The 18,208-nt window shown below is 44.7% G+C and overlaps 1 protein-coding gene across 1 annotated transcript in view; it reads right to left on the reverse strand.

The window, feature by feature from the left end:
- Nucleotides 1-18,208, reverse strand: part of tp73 (tumor protein p73) — a 222,544-nt gene that overhangs the window by 162,708 nt on the left and 41,628 nt on the right. The window contains exons 2-3 of the mRNA XM_078425078.1: nt 10,181-10,276; nt 4,297-4,435 (exon numbers count right to left, since the gene is read on the reverse strand). Of these exons, the coding sequence (XP_078281204.1) occupies nt 4,297-4,435; nt 10,181-10,239 (198 nt within the window). The 5' untranslated portion in view covers nt 10,240-10,276. The remainder of the gene's footprint in view (nt 1-4,296; nt 4,436-10,180; nt 10,277-18,208) is intronic.

Genomic DNA, 18,208 nt, shown 5'->3' on the forward strand with positions numbered 1-18,208 from the left:
GGAAAGAGGGGGTTGGAGGGAGGGGGAGGAGTGGGGGAGGAGGGAGTGGGGGAGGAGAGGGTGCTGCACCAATGCAGGAGAGGCAACCCTAGGGGGAGGGGTGAGAGGTGGGGGAGAGGGAGAGGGAGGGGGAGGGAGCGATGGGGGAGGGGGCGATGAGGGAGGGGGGTGAGAGGGGGAAGGAGTGGGGGAGGGAGGGGAGGGATGGAGTGGGGAGAGAGGGGAGTGTGGGGGGGGGAGAGGGGAGGGGGGAGTGGGGGAGGAGAGGGTGCTGCACCAATGCAGGAGTGGTTTGGGCCCAACGAGTCCATTTGGTCTTGTAAAACATTAAAACATTAAGAATGCAACATTATGGTTTAAACATGCTAGTGAAATAAACCAGAGCAAAAAAAGAGACAACAGACTTTTGGTTATTGAGTAGAACTACTACTCGAGGAAAAAAGCAGTTTTTATGTCTGGATGTGGCTGCTTTGACAGTCCGGAGTCGCCTTCCAGAGTGAAGTGCTTCAAGGATTTTGTGGCCAGGGTGAGAGGGGTCAGAGATGATCTTGCCCGCTCGCTTCCTGGCCCTTGCAGTGTACAGTTCGTCAATGGGGGGAAGGTTGCAGCCAACAACCTTCGCAGCTGATCGAACGATTCGTTGCAGCCTCCGGATGTCGTGCTTGGTGGCTGAGCCAAACCAGACCATGATGGAGAAGGTGAGGACGGACTCTACGATGGCAGTATAGAATTGGACCATCACTGCCTGTGGCAGATTGTGTTTCCTCAGCTACCGCAGGAAGTACATCCTCTGTTGGGCCTTTTTGACTGTGGAGTCGATGGTGGCCCCCCATTTAAGGGATGATGGTTCCAAGGAACTTAAATGACTCCACAAATGTGACTGTGGTGTTGTTTATGGTGAGTGGGGGGAGGGGAGGGGGAGCACTCCTAAAGTCTACAATCAGTTCCACTGTCTTATGAACATTGAGCTCCAGGTTGTTGCGATGGCACCTGGACGCCAGCTGTGTCAGGTAGATGTGTAGATGCACAGAGTCTTTCGCCCAGAGTAGGGGAATTGAGGATCAGGGTTCAAGGTGAAGGGGAAAAGATTTAATAGGAATCCGAGGGGTAACTTTTTCACACAAAGGGTGGTGGGTGTATGGAACAAGCTGCCAGATGAGGTAGTTGAGGCTGAGACTATCCCATCGTTTAAGAAACAGTTAGACAGGTACATGGATAGGACAGGTTTGGAGGGATATGGACCAAGTGCAGGCAAGTGGGACGAGGATAGCTGGGACATTGTTGGCGATGTGGGCGAGTTGGGCCGAAGGGCCTATTTCCACACTGTATCGCTCGATGACTCTAAGGCGGAAAGGGATGGAGATGGGAAGATGTGACTAATATTGGGATCCCGTTGGAGGTGCCGAAAATGTCAGAGGATTACGTGTTGTATGCGATAGCTGATGGGGTGAAAGGTAAGGACTAGGGGGACTCTGTTTCTGTTGTGAATAAGGTGAGGGGGAGCAAGGGCGGAGTTGTGGGGTATTGAGAAGACACATGTGAGGGCCTCATCTATGATGGAAGAGGGGAACCCCCGTTCCCCAAAGAATGAGGACATCTCGGATGTCCTGGTATGGAACATATTATCTTGGTGCAGATGCGGCGGAGACGGAGGGATTGGGAGTAGGGGACAGAGTCTTTACAGGAAGCTGGGTGGGAAGAAGTGTAGTTGGGATAGTTGTGGGAATCAGTGTGTTTGTAATGGACGTCAGTTGATAGTCTATCTCCTGTGATGGAGAGTGTGAGATCAAGAAAGGGGAGGGAGGTGTCAGAAATGGTCCAAGTGAATTTGAGTGCAGGATGGAAATTGGTGATGAAGCTGATGAAGTCCATGAGTTCTGCATGGGTGCAGGAGGTAGCACCAATGCAGTCATCAATGTAACGGAGATATAGTTCGGGGATAGGGCCAGTGTACACCTGGAACAGGGATCGTTCAATGTACTCTACAAAGAGGCAGGCATAGCTGGGGCCCATGCGAGTAGCTATAGGTGTAGAGTGACAGAATATCCATAGTAAAGATGAGGGAGTTGGGGCTCGAAAAGCAGAAGCCATTAAGAGATGAAAAGCGTGTGAGATAGGATGCTATGTTCAAGACCATGGTGAGGCCGCATGTAGAGGATGCTGGCCTCAGCAAGGCCAGCAGCATAATTAAAGACGAGTCGCACCCTGGCCACTCCCTCTTATCATATCATATCATATATATACAGCCGGAAACAGGCCTTTTCGGCCCACCAAGTCCGTGCCGCCCAGCGATCCCCGTACATTAACACTATCCTACACCCACTAGGGACAATTTTTACATTTACCCAGCCAATTAACCTACATACCTGTACGTCTTTGGAGTGTGGGAGGAAACCGAAGATCTCGGAGAAAACCCACGCAGGTCACGGGGAGAACGTACAAACTCCTTACAGTGCACTCTCCCCTCTCCCATCGGTCAAAAGGTACAGAAGTGTGAAAACACACCTCCAGATTCAGGGACAGTTTCTTCCCAGCTGTTATCAGGCAACTGAACCATCCCACTACAACTAGAGAGCAGTGCTGAGCTACTATCTACCTCGTTGGAGACCATCGGTCTAACTTTGATCGGACTTTACTGGCTTATCTTGCACTAAATATTATTCACGTCATTCCCTTTATCATGTACACTAAATGACTCGATTGTAATCATGTATTGTCTTTTCGCTGACTGGTTAGCACGCATCAAAAGCTTTTCACAGTACTTCGGTACACGAGGCAATAAACGAAACTAAAATAAACTAAAAACATTTGGACTGGTACATGGATGGGAATGGTTTAGAGGGATATTGACCAAAGGGGTGCAGGTAGGACTATCAGAGATGGGGCAACATTTGCAAGTTGGACCAAAGGACCTGTTTCCCTGTTATATGACTCTAATATCATCTAAAGCATTCTTGCTAGAAGTTGATCAGAATATGCAACAGTAGTTCTTATTCTTCAGTGACCTTAACAATGACCTTCTTCATTAATGAGATTCATGAAGAAACTATAGACCATCAGAAAATTGATCTAGAAGTTATACACCACATTTTGAGGTCAATTTCTATTACATTACAAGCTAGATGCAGGGAAAATGTTCCCAATGTTGGGGGAGTCCAGAACCAGGGGCCACAGTCTTAGAATAAAGGGAGGCCATTTAAAACTGAGGTGAGAAGGAACTTTTTCACCCAGAGAGTTGTGAATTTGTGGAATTCTCTGCCACGGAGGGCAGTGGAGGCCAAATCACTGGATGAATTTAAGAGAGAGTTAGATAGAGCTCTGGGGGCTAGTGGAATCAGGGGATATTGGGAAACGTTGGGCACAGGTTACTGATTGTGGATGATCAGCCATGATCACAATGAATGGCGGTGCTGGCTCGACTGGCCGAATGGCCTCCTCCTGCACCTATTTTCTATGTTTCTATTAAAGAGACCATTTGAGGAGGAGGATGAATGGAAGCCCTGCAGCTGGAATTCCAACAGAATGAATGATGTTCTATGATCTTGTACAAAGCAATTAAAGGTCAAGGCTCTGAGAAGGTCTGTTATATCTGGTAACCAGGAGGAAAATTGGTCGTAAGGGATTTATGACACCACTGGTTATGATAGGGAAGGAGTGATATGATGGTTGTGGGATAGGACTGGTAGTTAGAGAAAGACTGCATTTGTTGGTCAAAGGATTGGTCATGAGTAGGATCCATAGACTGGAGCAGGTTTGGTAGTTAGCGAGCATAACTGGTGGGTACAAGAGGATAGTAGGTGTTGGTGGCAGATGTAGGGCAGGTTGGTGTAGTCACAAGCTTGGTGGTGGTGACTCAAGCAGGAAGAGTTTGCTCCATGGTGGAACACTACTGTGTACACTTGGTGAAGAAGACACATAGAGGAACCAGACCTCAAATGGTGCAATTTGTGCAACTTGCATTAGGTATCAGTTCTCGATTGTAATTTTTTAAAAATTTTAATTAAATCACTCGCCGCACAAAAATGTTCCTTTATGTGATCCAAGTTTTAGGCACTTGAAACAACTTGTCAATTCACTTATCCAATCCTTATGACATTTATTCTTCTTGGGGTGCCCCACAACATTTTAAATGCTTAGCAATGAATATCTAGGCTTTATGACAGAGAAAAGTTAAAAGGTTTGATTTTCAGTAGGAGCCTGTTGATATGTTGTGACACTACACAACCCAAAGTTTTTTGACCATTATTCTATTACCAATCTACAGAAAATGATCCAAGACAGCTTGATCAAACTCACCATCACAGATTCATTCATGTCCCTCATCTGAAATACATCCATGCAGACCTCGGTTCGGTTCTGTGCCAAGTTTGGCACAGCCTCGTTGCTGCTGGAGAGGTTGGTTTGTGGGATGTCAAAGTAGGTACTGTCTGGTTCCCTGAAGCAAACAAATTCAATGGGTCACCAAATGCAATTCAACTGTAATCAATCCTAATTTCAGATATGCCAACTCTACTCTTCATTAAAGCTCACAAAATGTTAGAGTAACTCAGCGGGCCAGGCAGTATCTCTGGAGAACATGGATAGGTGATGTTTTGGGTCGAGACCCTTCAGATTACTCTTTCATTATTTCCTACTCTTCAATATTTGGCGAGAAGCATGTGAAGAGCTGTTTTAATTGAAAGGATGCAGGTGGCTTTTACACAACAAAAAACATATCTAATTAATTTTATGCCCATCGGATGGTGGAATGTGAATGCCTGGAAATTTAACTCTTTTAATTTCAGATTAATTTCAAGGACTCCCAAGTCAGACGTAGAATGAGTTACATGCAAATCAAAATTTCTATTACTGTACTGCCACAATCCATTTTAGCGTCAATCTGAGAATACTGCCATTTCACCCGGATGGCAGCAGTTATTTTCTACAGTTTCCCGGAATAAAATGTCCATTTAGTATGGTAATATCATTTATTTCCAACAATTATATCCATACAATGACAGCAGGCAGGGGAATTGTAAGTTTACTCAGTTTGTACTGAATGTTGAATAAAATTAATGTGTGGCGTAAAGTGAGATTGATAAAGCATATTGGTGCATAAAATATATAGTTTTCACTCATCAGTAAAATGCAGGTGTTAAATTGTAGCAGATGATTTTTTAAAGTCTGTACACACGAAAATGCAGAAGTGGTAAACTTGAGCAAAAAATATAGTATTGGAGCAACTCAGCAGGCCAGGCAGTATGTGGGGAGGGAAAAGGATAGAACCATAAAAACATAGAAAATAGGTGGAGGCCATTCGGCCCTTCAAGCCAGCACCGCCATTCATTGTGATCATGGCTGATCGTCCCCAATCAATAACCCGTGCCTGCCTTCTCCCCATATCCCTTGATTCCACTAGTCCCTAGAGCTCTATCTAACTCTCTCATAAATCCATCCAGTGATTTGGCTTCCACTGCCCTCTGTGGCAGAGAATTCCACAAATTCACAACTTTCTGGGTGGAAAAGTTTTTTCTCACCTCAGTTTTAACTAGCCTCCCCTTTATTCTAAGACTGTGGCCCCTGGTTCTGGACTCGCCCAACATTGGGAACATTTTTCCTGCATCTAGCTTGTCCAGTCGTTTTATGATTTTATATGTTTCTATAAGATCCCCTCTCATTCTTCTAAACTCCAGTGAATACAAGCCTAGTCTTTTCAATCTTTCCTCATATGACAGTCCCTGCCATCCCAGGGATCAATCTCGTGAACCTACGCTGCACTGCCTCAATTACAAGGATGTCCTTCCTCAAATTAGGAGACTAAAACTGTACACAATACCAGATGTGGTCTTACCAGGGCCCTATACAACTGCAGAAGAACCTCTTTACTCCTATACTCAAATCCTCCTTACCTAACCTAACACCATTGAGATAATAATCTTCCTCCTTGTTTTTGCCGCCAAAGTGGATAACCTCACATTTATCTATATTATACTGCATCTGCCATGCATCTGCCCACTCACTCAACCTGTCCAGGTCACCCTGCAACCTCCTAACATCCTCTTCACAATTTACACTGCCACCCAGCTTTGTGTAATCTGCAAACTTGCTAGTGTTGCTTCTAATTCCCTCTTCCAAATCATTAATATATATGATAAACAGTTGCGGCCCCAACACCGAGCCTTGCGGCACTCCACTCGCCACTGCCTGCCATTCTGAAAAGGACCCGTTTACTCCTACTCTTTGCTTCCTGTCTGCCAACCAATTTTCTATCCATGTCAACACCCTGCCCCCAATACCATGTGTTCTAATTTTAGTCACCAATCTCCTGTGTGGGACCTTATCAAAGGCTTTCTGAAAGTCTAGATACACTACATTCAAGTCAAGTCAAGTCAAATTTATTTGTCACATACACATACACGATGTGCAGTGAAATGAAAGTGGCAATGCCTGCGGGTTGTGCACAAAAAAGAATTACAGTTATAGCATATAAATAAGTTAATAAGTTACTATTAGTGTCGACAAAAATTTAGTCTCTGGGGTTATAAAAGTTGACAGTCCTGATGGCCTGTGGGAAGAAGCTCCGTCTCATCCTCTCCGTTTTTGCAGCGTGACAGCGGAGGCGTTTGCCTGATCGTAGCATCTGGAACAGTCCGTTACTGGGGTGGCTTCCCTTCATCCATTTTACTTGTCACATCCTCAAAAAATTCCAGATTAGTCAAGCTTGATTTCCCTTTCATAAATCCATGCTGACTTGGATTTATCCTTTTACTGCTATCCAAATGCACCATTATTACCTCTTTAATAATTGACTCCAGCATCTTTCCCACCACCGAAGTCAGGCTAACTGGTCTGTAATTCCCCGTTTTCTCTCTCTCGCTCCTTTCTTAAAAAGTGGGATAACATTAGCCATCCTCCAATCCACAGGAACTGATCCTGAATCTATTGAATATTGGAAAACGATCACCAATGCGTCCTCTATTTCTAGAGCCAACTCCCTGAGGACCCAGGGATGCAGGACATCAGGCCCAGGAAATTTATCATCCTTCAGTCCCATTAGTGTACCCAATACTATTTCTCGCCTAATGAAAATTTCTTTCAATGCCTCTACCCCCCTAGATCCTCTGTCCTCCAGGACATCTGGGAGATTGTTTGTGTCTTCCTTAGTGAAGACAGATCCGAAGTACCTGTTCAACTCTTCTGCCATTTCCTTGTTACCCATAATAATTTCACCTGTGTCTGCCTTCAAGGGACCCACATTTGACTTTGCTACTCTTTTTCTCTTAACACATCTAAAGAAGCTTTTATAAAGAAGTCCTTCTTTATATTCTTGGCCAGCTTCCCCTCGTACTTCATCTTTTCAGCCCGTATTGCCCGTTTTGTTACCTTCTGTTGTCCTATGACAGTTTCCCAATCCTCTGGCTTCCGGCTATTCTTTGCTGTGTTATACATCTTTTCTGTTAGTTTTATTCCATCCCTAACTTCTCTTGTCAGTCACGGTTGCCTCCTACTCCCCTTAGAATCTTTCTTCCTTTTTGGAATGAAATGATCCTGCGTCTTCCGGATTATGCCCAGAAATCCCTGCCATTGCTGTTTCACCGTCATTCCTGCTAGGATCCCTTTCCAGTCGACCTCGGCCAGCTCCTCTCTCATGCCTTCATAGTCCCCTTTGTTCAACTGCATCACTGACACTTCCGATTTAACCTTCTCCTTCTCAAATTGCAGATTTAAACTAATCATATTATGATCACTGATCACCTATGATAGGCAATGATTCAGGTTGGATCTCTTCCTTCACTTTGTTTTTTCACACGTGACTTACATCATAACTCGCGTGACCCAAGGCCCAATTTCTACCCAATCCATTTTATTTTTGACAGATGATGCATCATACTTTCCATTTGAGATTATTTTTGGAAGAAATATTCGCAAGTTAATTCCTATTACCATTTCCTAATTGTAGACCATTTCTTTGGCCGTAGAGAGGTCTGTCATTAGTTTCCTAGAGCCAAGGTCTGTCATTAGTTTCCTGATTCCTGATTTTGACTAATTTTCCTGACACAGGATTTGGAGTCTCAATCATTCATGGCATGACTATGAGTGAGTGGCACGGTGGCACAGCAGTAGAGTTGTTGGCTTACAGCACCAGAGACATTGGGTGCTCTCGGTGCGAAGTTTGCATGTTCTCCCTGTGACCGTGTGGGTTTCCTCCAGCTCCCTCCCAAAGACATGTCGACTTTTAAGTTAATTGGCCTCTGCAAATTACCCCTGGTGTGTAGGGAGTGCATGAGAAAGTGGGATAACATAGAACTAGTGTGAACGGGTGATCAATGGTCAGTGTGAACTTGGTGCGCTAAAAGACCTGTTTCCATGTCATATCTCTAAACTAAATATAGTGGCATAGCAGGTATATTTGCTACTTCACAGTTCCAGTAACCCAGGTTGAGTCCTGTCCTGTCTGTGTGGGGTGTTCATGCTCCCCTGGTGATGGCACATTTTGTGCGGATGCCTCACTTTTTTTCTAGCTTCTACCTTTAGAAAGAAGATGAGGAGGAACTTCTTTAGTCAGAGGGGGGTGGGGTGGGGGGGGGAGAGATCTGCGGAATTCATTGCCACAGAAGGCTGTGGAGGCCTTGGAAAAAATGGATGTTTTTAAGATGGAGATGGAAAGATTCTTGATAAGTGAAGATGTCAGGGATTATGGGGAGAAGGCAGGAGAATAGGGTTGAGAGGGAAAGACAGATCAGCCATGATTGAATGGTGGACTAGACTTAATGGGCCGAATGGCCTAATTTTGCTCCTGGAATTTATGAGCATCCTAAAGTTGTGCTGATAGATTAACAGGCCTTATATATTTTCCTTCGTGTGGATGGGTGGTTTGAGAATTAGGGGACTTTAATTGACACGTGAGAAAGAGCAGGTCTCGGGAAAGGGATTAAAGGGATTGCCTTGAGAGTTGGCATAGCTTGAAACTGTCTTTTCCAGTGATAAGGAAATATGAAGAGCTGATCTCCTTGAATGCAGCTCCTTGAAAGAACAGCTGGTTAAAATGTCCACAAACCCGATGGGACATAAACTGTTCTTGGACTTTGTGCAAATTCTTGACATTGCTCTTCGGGAAAATTCTTGAAGCCGATCATCACCTCTCGTGCAAATTCTTGAAGCCGATCATCACCTCTCGTGCAAATTCTTGAAGCCTATCGCAACTGAGAATTAAACTGATGAATTTAAGAGAGAATTAGATAGAGCCCTGGGGGGTAGTGGAATCAAGGGATATGGGGAGAAGTTGGGCACAGGTTACTGATTGGGGATGATGAGCCATGATCACAATGAATGGCGGTGCTGGCTCGAAGGGCCGAATGGCCTCCTCCTGCACTTGTTTTCTATGTTTCTAAACTGGTACACTTTTGGCCATGACTGTGCAGTCAGTCATCTTTTTAAATCAGTGGCATGTGAAGATGCTGTCATGTCATCCAAAGTGCAGAAGCTAAGGTTGTGCCTCAGCCTACCCCTCCTGCCACCACCATCACCACCTTAGAGCAATCCCTCCTTCTCCTGCAACTCTGACTCTCCACACTGAGTGCTGCAGTTCCGAGATAAAATCCCAGAGTAATCAACAGAGACAACAGGGACCAACAACGAATGATGTTCATTCCTAACCTCACTGGTCACCAAGGGCCACAGTTTAAGAATAAGGGGTAGTCCATTTACAACTGAGAAAAGGAAAAACATTTTCACCCAGAGAGTTGTGAATTTGTGGAATTCTCTGCCTCAGATTTGGATGCATTCAAAAGAGAGTTAGATAGAGCTCTTAGGGCTAGTGGAATCAAGGGGTATGGGGAGAAGGCAGGAATGGGGTACTGATTGTGAATGATTAGCCATGATCTCATGGAATGGCGGTGCTGGCTCAAAGGGCCTACTCCTGTATCAATTGTCTATGTACCTATGTATCTATGACCCATGTACACCCTCCAAACATGCATCTCTTTCCTTCCAATAAGCCATTCATGCTCCTCTCCTGAAGGAACCAACCCTTGACCCCTCCATTTTTTTCTTCACAAAAGTCCTTAAATATGTTTTCTATTAAAAGCATCTCCAAGGATGGCTGTGATTACATAAGTATTAATATTTTTTAGAAGGACATCTGTTTTGCTGTTGCCGAGTCTATCTCACAATTGCAAAAATAAAACAATGATACACTTACAGACTACTCCAGAGATGTTCGAATGTCGGGCCTTCATCTGCTGGAGAAGACTGAGCCATCTTGGATATAGGATGGTCCAGTGATGGATAAAGTACCCTACAACCAAAAGAGACATACAGTCATAAAAACAATCAGAGACACAGAATTGCTTTTGATTAATTTTAATTGCACTTATACACAGCTACCCAAATTAAGCTTCATAATCATTAAATATAAATGTTAAATATAGTTCATGCTATGTCAAATTCAAGATTGTTGCCCTAATTAAAGTCCCTACATATTCCATATTCCTTTTCAGACAAAGGAGATAGTAATCGACTTCAGGAAGTACACATACTCCTGAACATACCGCTGAACACCTCAGTCCGCCTCAACCTACCTGATCAACCTACCTGAAATTGACAAGGGAGAGTCAGTGGATGTGGTGTACCTCGACTTTCAGAAAGCCTTCGACAAGGTCCCACATAGGAGATTAGTGGGCAAAATTAGGGCACATGGTATTGGGGGTAGGGTACTGACATGGATAGAAAATTGGTTGACAGACAGAAAGCAAAGAGTGGGGATAAATGGGTCCCTTTCGGAATGGCAGGCAGTGACCAGTGGGGTACCGCAAGGTTCGGTGCTGGGACCCCAGCTATTTACGATATACATTAATGACTTAGACGAAGGGATTAAAAGTACCATTAGCAAATTTGCAGATGATACTAAGTTGGGGGGTAGTGTGAATTGTGAGGAAGATGCAATAAGGCTGCAGGGTGACTTGGACAGGTTGTGTGAGTGGGCGGATACATGGCAGATGCAGTTTAATGTAGATAAGTGTGAGGTTATTCACTTTGGAAGTAAGAATAGAAAGGCAGATTATTATCTGAATGGTGTCAAGTTAGGAGGAGGGGGAGTTCAACGAGATCTGGGTGTCCTAGTGCATCAGTCAATGAAAGGAAGCATGCAGGTACAGCAGGCAGTGAAGAAAGCCAATGGAATGTTGGCCTTCGTAACAAGAGGAGTTGAGTATAGGAGCAAAGAGGTCCTTCTACAGTTGTACCGGGCCCTGGTGAGACCGCACCTGGAGTACTGTGTGCAGTTTTGGTCTCCAAATTTGAGGAAGGATATTCTTGCTATGGAGGGCGTGCAGCGTAGGTTCACTAGGTTAATTCCCGGAATGGCGGGACTGTCGTATGTTGAAAGGCTGGAGCGATTGGGCTTGTATACACTGGAATTTAGAAGGATGAGGGGGGATCTTATTGAAACATATAAGATAATTAGGGGATTGGACACATTAGAGGCAGATAACATGTTCCCAATGTTGGGGGAGTCCAGAACAAGGGGCCACAGTTTAAGAATAAGGGGTAGGCCATTTACAACGGAGATGAGGAAGAACTTTTTCAGTCAGAGGGTGCTGAAGTTGTGGAATTCTCTGCCTCAGAAGGCAGTGGAGGCCAGTTCGTTGGATGCTTTCAAGAGAGAGCTGGATAGAGCTCTTAAGGATAGCGGAGTGAGGGGATATGGGGAGAAGGCAGGAACGGGGTACTGATTGAGAGTGATCAGCCATGATCGCATTGAATGGCGGTGCTGGCTCGAAGGGCTGAATGGCCTACTCCTGCACCTATTGTCTATTGTCTATTGTCTATCTCCCAGCACTTTAACTCCCATTCCCAATCTGACCTTTCTGTCCTGGGCCTCCACCATTGTCAGAGTGAGGCCCAACGCAAATTGGAGGAACAGCATCTCATATTTTGCTGGGATAGCTTACATCCCAGCGGTATAAACATTGACTTCTCTAACTTCAAATAGCCCTTGCTTTCCCTCCCTGTCCATCTCCTCCCAACATGTAGAGGAACCAACGAGAGAGCAGGCTATTCTAGACTGGGTATTGAGTAATGAGGAAGGGTTAGTTAGCAGTCTTGTTGTGCGTGGCCCCTTGGGCCAGAGTGACCATAATATGGTTGAGTTCTTCATTAGGATGGAGAGTGACTTAGTTAATTCAGAAACAACGGTTTTGAACTTAAAGAAAGGTAACTTTGAGGGCATGAGACGTGAATTGGCCTTGATAGACTGGCAATTGATTCTTAAAGGGTTGACGGTGGATACGCAATGGAAGGCATTTAAAGACCGCATGGATGAACTACAACAATTGTTCATCCCAGTTTGGCAAATGAATAAATCAGGGAAGGTAGTGCATCCGTGGCTAACAAGGGAGATTAGGGATAGTATCAAAACAAAAGATGAAGCGTACAAATTAGCAAGAAAAAGCAGCCTACCAGAGGACTGGGAGAAATTCAGAGTCCAGCAGAGGAGGACAAAGGGCTTAATTAGGAAAGGGAAAACAGATTATGAAAGAAAACTGGCAGGGAACATAAAAACTGACTGCAAAAGCTTTTATAGATATGTGAAGAGAAAAAGATTAGTTAAAACAAATGTAGGTCCCTTGCAGTCAGAAACAGGTGAATTGATCATGGGGAACAAGGACATGGCAGACCAATTGAATAACTACTTTGGTTCTGTCTTTACTAAGGAAGACATAAATAATCTGCCAGAAATAGCAGGGGACCGGGGGTCAAATGTGATGGAGGAACTGAGTGAAATCCAGGTTAGTCGGGAAGTGGTGTTATGTAAATTGAATGGATTAAATAATAATAATAATAATAATAAGCATTTATTTTATATAGCGCTTTACCAGGTGCTCAAAGCGCTTTACAAAAACAGTCATAACATAAAAACAAACAGACAAACTATCCTGACGGAGAAGCGGCGAATAAACAGCGCCAGCGTCCTTTCACGTCAGGGTCCGGCAGTAGACAACAAAAAGCACAGGACACACAGATACAATTTTAACACAAACAGCCATCACAGTGATTGCTCCAGGCACACCCTCACTGTGATGGAAGGCAAAGAAAAGTCATTATCTCCTCCTCATTCTTCTCCTGTGGCGCCACGAGGCGATCGAGGCTCCCAACTTTTGAAGCCCCCACCGGGCGATGGAAAGTCCGAGGGCCGAGCCGAGCTGAGCAGGCCGATGAAGGTCCTGAGCCCCCACCGGGCGATGGAAAGTGCCGCGGCCAGGCCACGCAGGGCGATGAGGGGCCTGCGAGCGGGTCGATCGTACCTCGCGCTCCGGGGCGGTCGAAGCTCGGAGCTCGGAGCTCCCGAAAGCCGGTCGCCAGCCAGGGACCTGCGAACTCCCGATGTTGCGATCTGCAGGGCCCACGGCCGAAGCCTCCGAGATGGTAAGTCCAGGCCCTGCGACCGGAGTCTTCAAGGTCGATCCCAGCTGGAGGACGCCGACTCCACGATGTTAGGCCGTAGCGCGCCGATAAATCCCCAGGGCCAGATAGGCTGCATCCCAGAGTGCTTAAGGAGGTAGCCCCAGAAATAGTGGATGCATTAGTGATAATTTTTCCAAACTCTTTAGATTCTGGAGGTGTTCTTGAGGATTGGAGGGTAGCTAATGTAACCCCACTTTTCAAAAAGGGAGGGAGAGAGAAAACGGGGAATTACAGACCAGTTAGTCTAACATCGGTAGTGGGAAAAATGCTAGAGTCAGTTATTAAAGATGGGATAGCAGCACATTTGGAAAGTGGTGAAATCATTGGACAAAGTCAGCATGGATTTATGAAAGGTAAATCATGTCTGACGAATCTTATAGAATTTTTCGAGGATGTAACTAGTAGAGTGGATAAGGGAGAACCAGTGGATGTGTTATATCTGGACTTCCAGAAGGCTTTCGACAAGGTCCCACATAAGAGATTAGTATGCAAACTTAAAGCACACGGTATTGTGGGTTCAGTATTGATGTGGATAGAGAACTGGCTGGCAGACAGGAAGCAAAGAGTTGGAATAAACGGGTCCTTTTCAGAATGGCAGTCAGTGACTAGTGGGGTACCGCAAGGCTCAGTGCTGGGACCCCAGCTATTTACAATATATATTAATGATTTGGACGAGGGAATTGAATGCAACATCTCCAAGTTTGCGAATGACACAAAGCTGGGGGCAGTGTTAGCTGTGAGGAGGATGCTAGGAGGCTGCAACGTGACTTGGATAGGTTAGGTGAGTGGGCAAATGCATGGCAGATGCAGTATAATGTGGATAAATGTGAGATTATCCACTTTGGTGGCAAGAACAGGAAAGCAGACTATTACCTGAATGGTGGCCGATTAGGAAAAGGGGAGATGCAATGAGACCTGGGTGTCGTGGTACACCAGTCATTGAAAGTAGGCATGCAGGTGCAGCAGGCAGTGAAGAAAGCGAATGGTATGTTGGCATTCATAGCGAGGGGATTTGAGTATAGGAGCAGGGAGGTTCTGCTGCAGTTGTACATGGCATTGGTGAGACCACACCTGGAGTATTGCGTACAGTTTTGGTCTCCTAATCTGAGGAAAGACATTCTTGCCATAGAGGGAGTACAGAGAAGGTTCACCAGATTGATTCCTGGGATGGCAGGACTTTCATATGAAGAAAGACTGGATAGACTCGGCTTGTACTCGCTGGAATTTAGAAGATTGAGGGGGGATCTTATAGAAACTTACAAAATTCTTAAGGGGTTGGACAGGCTAGATGCAGGAAGATTGTTCCCGATGTCGGGGAAGTCCAGAACCAGGGGTCACAGTTTAAGGATAAGGGGGAAGTCTTTTAGGACCGAGATGAGAAAGTTTATTTTCACACAGAGAGTGGTGAATCTATGGAATTCTCTGCCACAGAAGGTAGTTGAGGCCAGTTCATTGGCTATATTTAAGAGGGAGTTAGATGTGGCCCTTGTGGCTAAAGGGATCAGGGGGTATGGAGAGAAGGCAGGTACGGGATACTGAGTTGGATGATCAGCCATGATCATATTGAATGGCTGTGCAGGCTCGAAGGGCCGAATGGCCTACAAATGGCCTATTTTCTATGTTTCTATGTTTCTATGTTTCCCCTTCCTAGTTCTCCCACCAATTTTACTGTCTCCGATTACATTCTATCTCTGTCCCGCCCACTCCCCTGACATCAGTCTGAAGAAGGGTCTTGACCCGAAATGTCACCCATTCCTGCTCTCCAGAAATGCTGCCTGTCCCGCTGAATTACTCCAGCATTTTGTGTCTGCCTTTGATTTAAACCAGCATCTGCATTTCTTTCCTACACATACACCAGTTGGCATTGACGGGGCCAAAGTAGAGATGGGTGAAAACATCACATTCGAGGAGTCAATACCATGAACAACTTATCCTGGACCATCCATATTGAAGCTACGACCAAGAAAGCACACTGGCTTAGGAGAATTAGGAAGTTCGGCATGTCCCCTAAATCTCTCACCAACTTCTACAGAGGCACCATAGAAAGCATTTTATTAGGATGGATCACAGCATGGTTTGGGAACAGCTCCATGCAAGATTGCAAGAAATTGCAGCGAATCGTGGACGCAGCCCAGACCATCACACAAACCAACCTCCTTTCTATTGACTACATTTATACCTCACACTGCCTCGGCAAGGCCAGCAGCATAATCAAGGACGAATCACACCCTGGCCACTCCCTCTTCTCCCCTCTCCCATCAGGCAAAAGGTACAGAAATGTGAAAATTCACACCACCTGATTCAGGAACAGTTTCTTCCCAGTTGTTATCAGGCAAATGAATCATCCTACCACAACCAGAGAGCAGTGCTAAATTACCATCTACCTCTTTGATGATCCTCGGACTTGATCGGATTTTTTTGGCTTTACCTTGCAGTAAACGTTATTCCCTTATCAAGCATCTATACACTGTAAATGCATCGATTGTGATCATATATTGTCTTTCTGCTGACTGGTTAGCACGCAACAAAAGCTTTTCACTGTACCTCGGTACACGGGACAATAAACTAAACTAAACTGAACAGTTTAATGTTAAGTTCTGTAATCTTTGTTTCTCTTACTCTATTTTACTGCTCACTCCATTCCTACATTGTTGACTGATCTTTCCGGCCCTTTAAATCTTATACTTTACAAATTAACAGTTTGATTAAAGTTGTGGGAGTACGACCTACGTGACTGCTCTCCTCTCCCTTCTGTACCAGTGAAGCAGCAACAACATTAGGGTCAGCATGATATACACCAATCCAGAAAACCATGTTGAGCCCATGTACCAAATTAGATACTTACATTAACAATCTAATTGCAAGCGGGTGAGCAACTCACTGACATCTAAAGTCTAACTCAGTAGGTTTAAAAAATAGTTAACTGCACTTCAAAGACCAAAGCAAAAGACAGACCTTCTCTAAGGTTGGACCTGGATTGTTATTGATAGGTTCCTTTGGTAGCCCCAGTGGCAGAGAAAATATCTCTCATGACTTTAACAAGGGAGTGGATCAAATTCAAAAGGAAGTTTGAGCAGAATCTTGCCATCTCAAACATTCTTATCCTTTGCTGATGTTTTCATGTTGTTCTTGTAAACAATAATATAACACGTTCAACAGAGCTCATGGTAAATGTGTCTGTTGTTCATACTGATTTAATTATAATGCAAAGATACAAACTTATATTCAACTACCTTACTATAGCTTAAGAAATGTTATATACACTTGGTGAGCCTGTTCATGGCAGACCGACCAAAGCTTGATCAACTTGACCAACTCTTCATTTATCCCAAACGAATTACAATAATCTAATAACCATATAACCATATAACAATTACAGCACGGAAACAGGCCCGTTCGGCCCTACCAGTCCACGCCGACCACTTTCTCTGACCTAGTCTCATCTACCTGCTCTCAGACCATAACCCTCCAATCCCCTCCCATCCATATACCTATCCAATTTACTCTTATATAATAAAATCGAGCCTGCCTCCACCACTTCCACCGGAAGCTCATTCCACACAGCCACCACCCTCTGAGTAAAGAACTTACCCCTCATGTTACCCCTAAACTTTTGTCCCTTAATTCTGAAGTTATGTCCCCTTGTTGGAATCTTCCCCACTCTCAAAGGGAAAAGCCTACCCACGTCAACTCTGTCCGTCCCTCTTAAAATTTTAAAAACCTCTATCAAGTCCCCCCTCAACCTTCTACGCTCCAAAGAATAAAGACCCAACCTGTTCAACCTCTCTCTGTAGCAAGTGCTGAAACCCAGGCAACATTCTAGTAAATCTCCTCTGTACCCTCTCCATTTTGTCGACATCCTTCCTATAATTTGGCGACCAGAACTGCACACCATACTCCAGATTCGGCCTCACCAATGCCCTGTACAATTTCAACATTACATCCCAACTTCTATATTCAATGCTCTGATTTATAAAGGCAATCATACAAAACGCCTTCTTCACCACCCTATCCACATGAGATTCCACCTTCAGGGAACAATGCACAGTTATTCCCAGATCCCTCTGTTCCACTGCATTCCTCAATTCCCTACCATTTACCCTGTACGTCCTATTTTGATTTGTCCTACCAAAATGCAGCACCTCACACTTATCAGCATTAAACTCCATCTGCCATCTTTCAGCCCACCCTTCCAAAAGGCCCAAGTCTCTCTGTAGACTTTGAACATCTACTTCATTATTAACTACACCACCTATCTTAGTATCATCTGCATACTTACTAATCCAATTTGCCACACCATCATCCAGATCATTAATGTAAATGACAAACAACAGTGGACCCAACACAGATCCTTGGGGTACTCCACTAGACACTGGCCTCCAACCTGACATACAGTTGTCAACCATTACCCTCTGGTATCTCCCATTCAGCCATTGTTGAATCCATCTTGCAACCTCACTATTAATACCCAACGATTTAACCTTCTTAATCAACCTTCCATGTGGAACCTTGTCAAATGCCTTCCTGAAGTCCATATAGACAACATCCACAGCCTTGCCCGTATCAATTTCCCTGGTAACCTCTTCAAAAAATTCAAGAAGATTAGTCAAACATAACCTTCCAGGCACAAATCCATGTTGACTGTTTCTAATCAGGCCTTGTTTATCCATGTGATTATATATATTTTGTCCCTAAGTATCTTTTCCATTAATTTTCCCACCACAGACGTCAAACTAACAGGTCTATAATTGCTAGGTTTACTTTT

Source organism: Rhinoraja longicauda, chromosome 30 (genome assembly GCF_053455715.1).
Source record: "Rhinoraja longicauda isolate Sanriku21f chromosome 30, sRhiLon1.1, whole genome shotgun sequence".
In the NCBI taxonomy this organism is placed as follows: domain Eukaryota; kingdom Metazoa; phylum Chordata; class Chondrichthyes; order Rajiformes; family Arhynchobatidae; genus Rhinoraja; species Rhinoraja longicauda.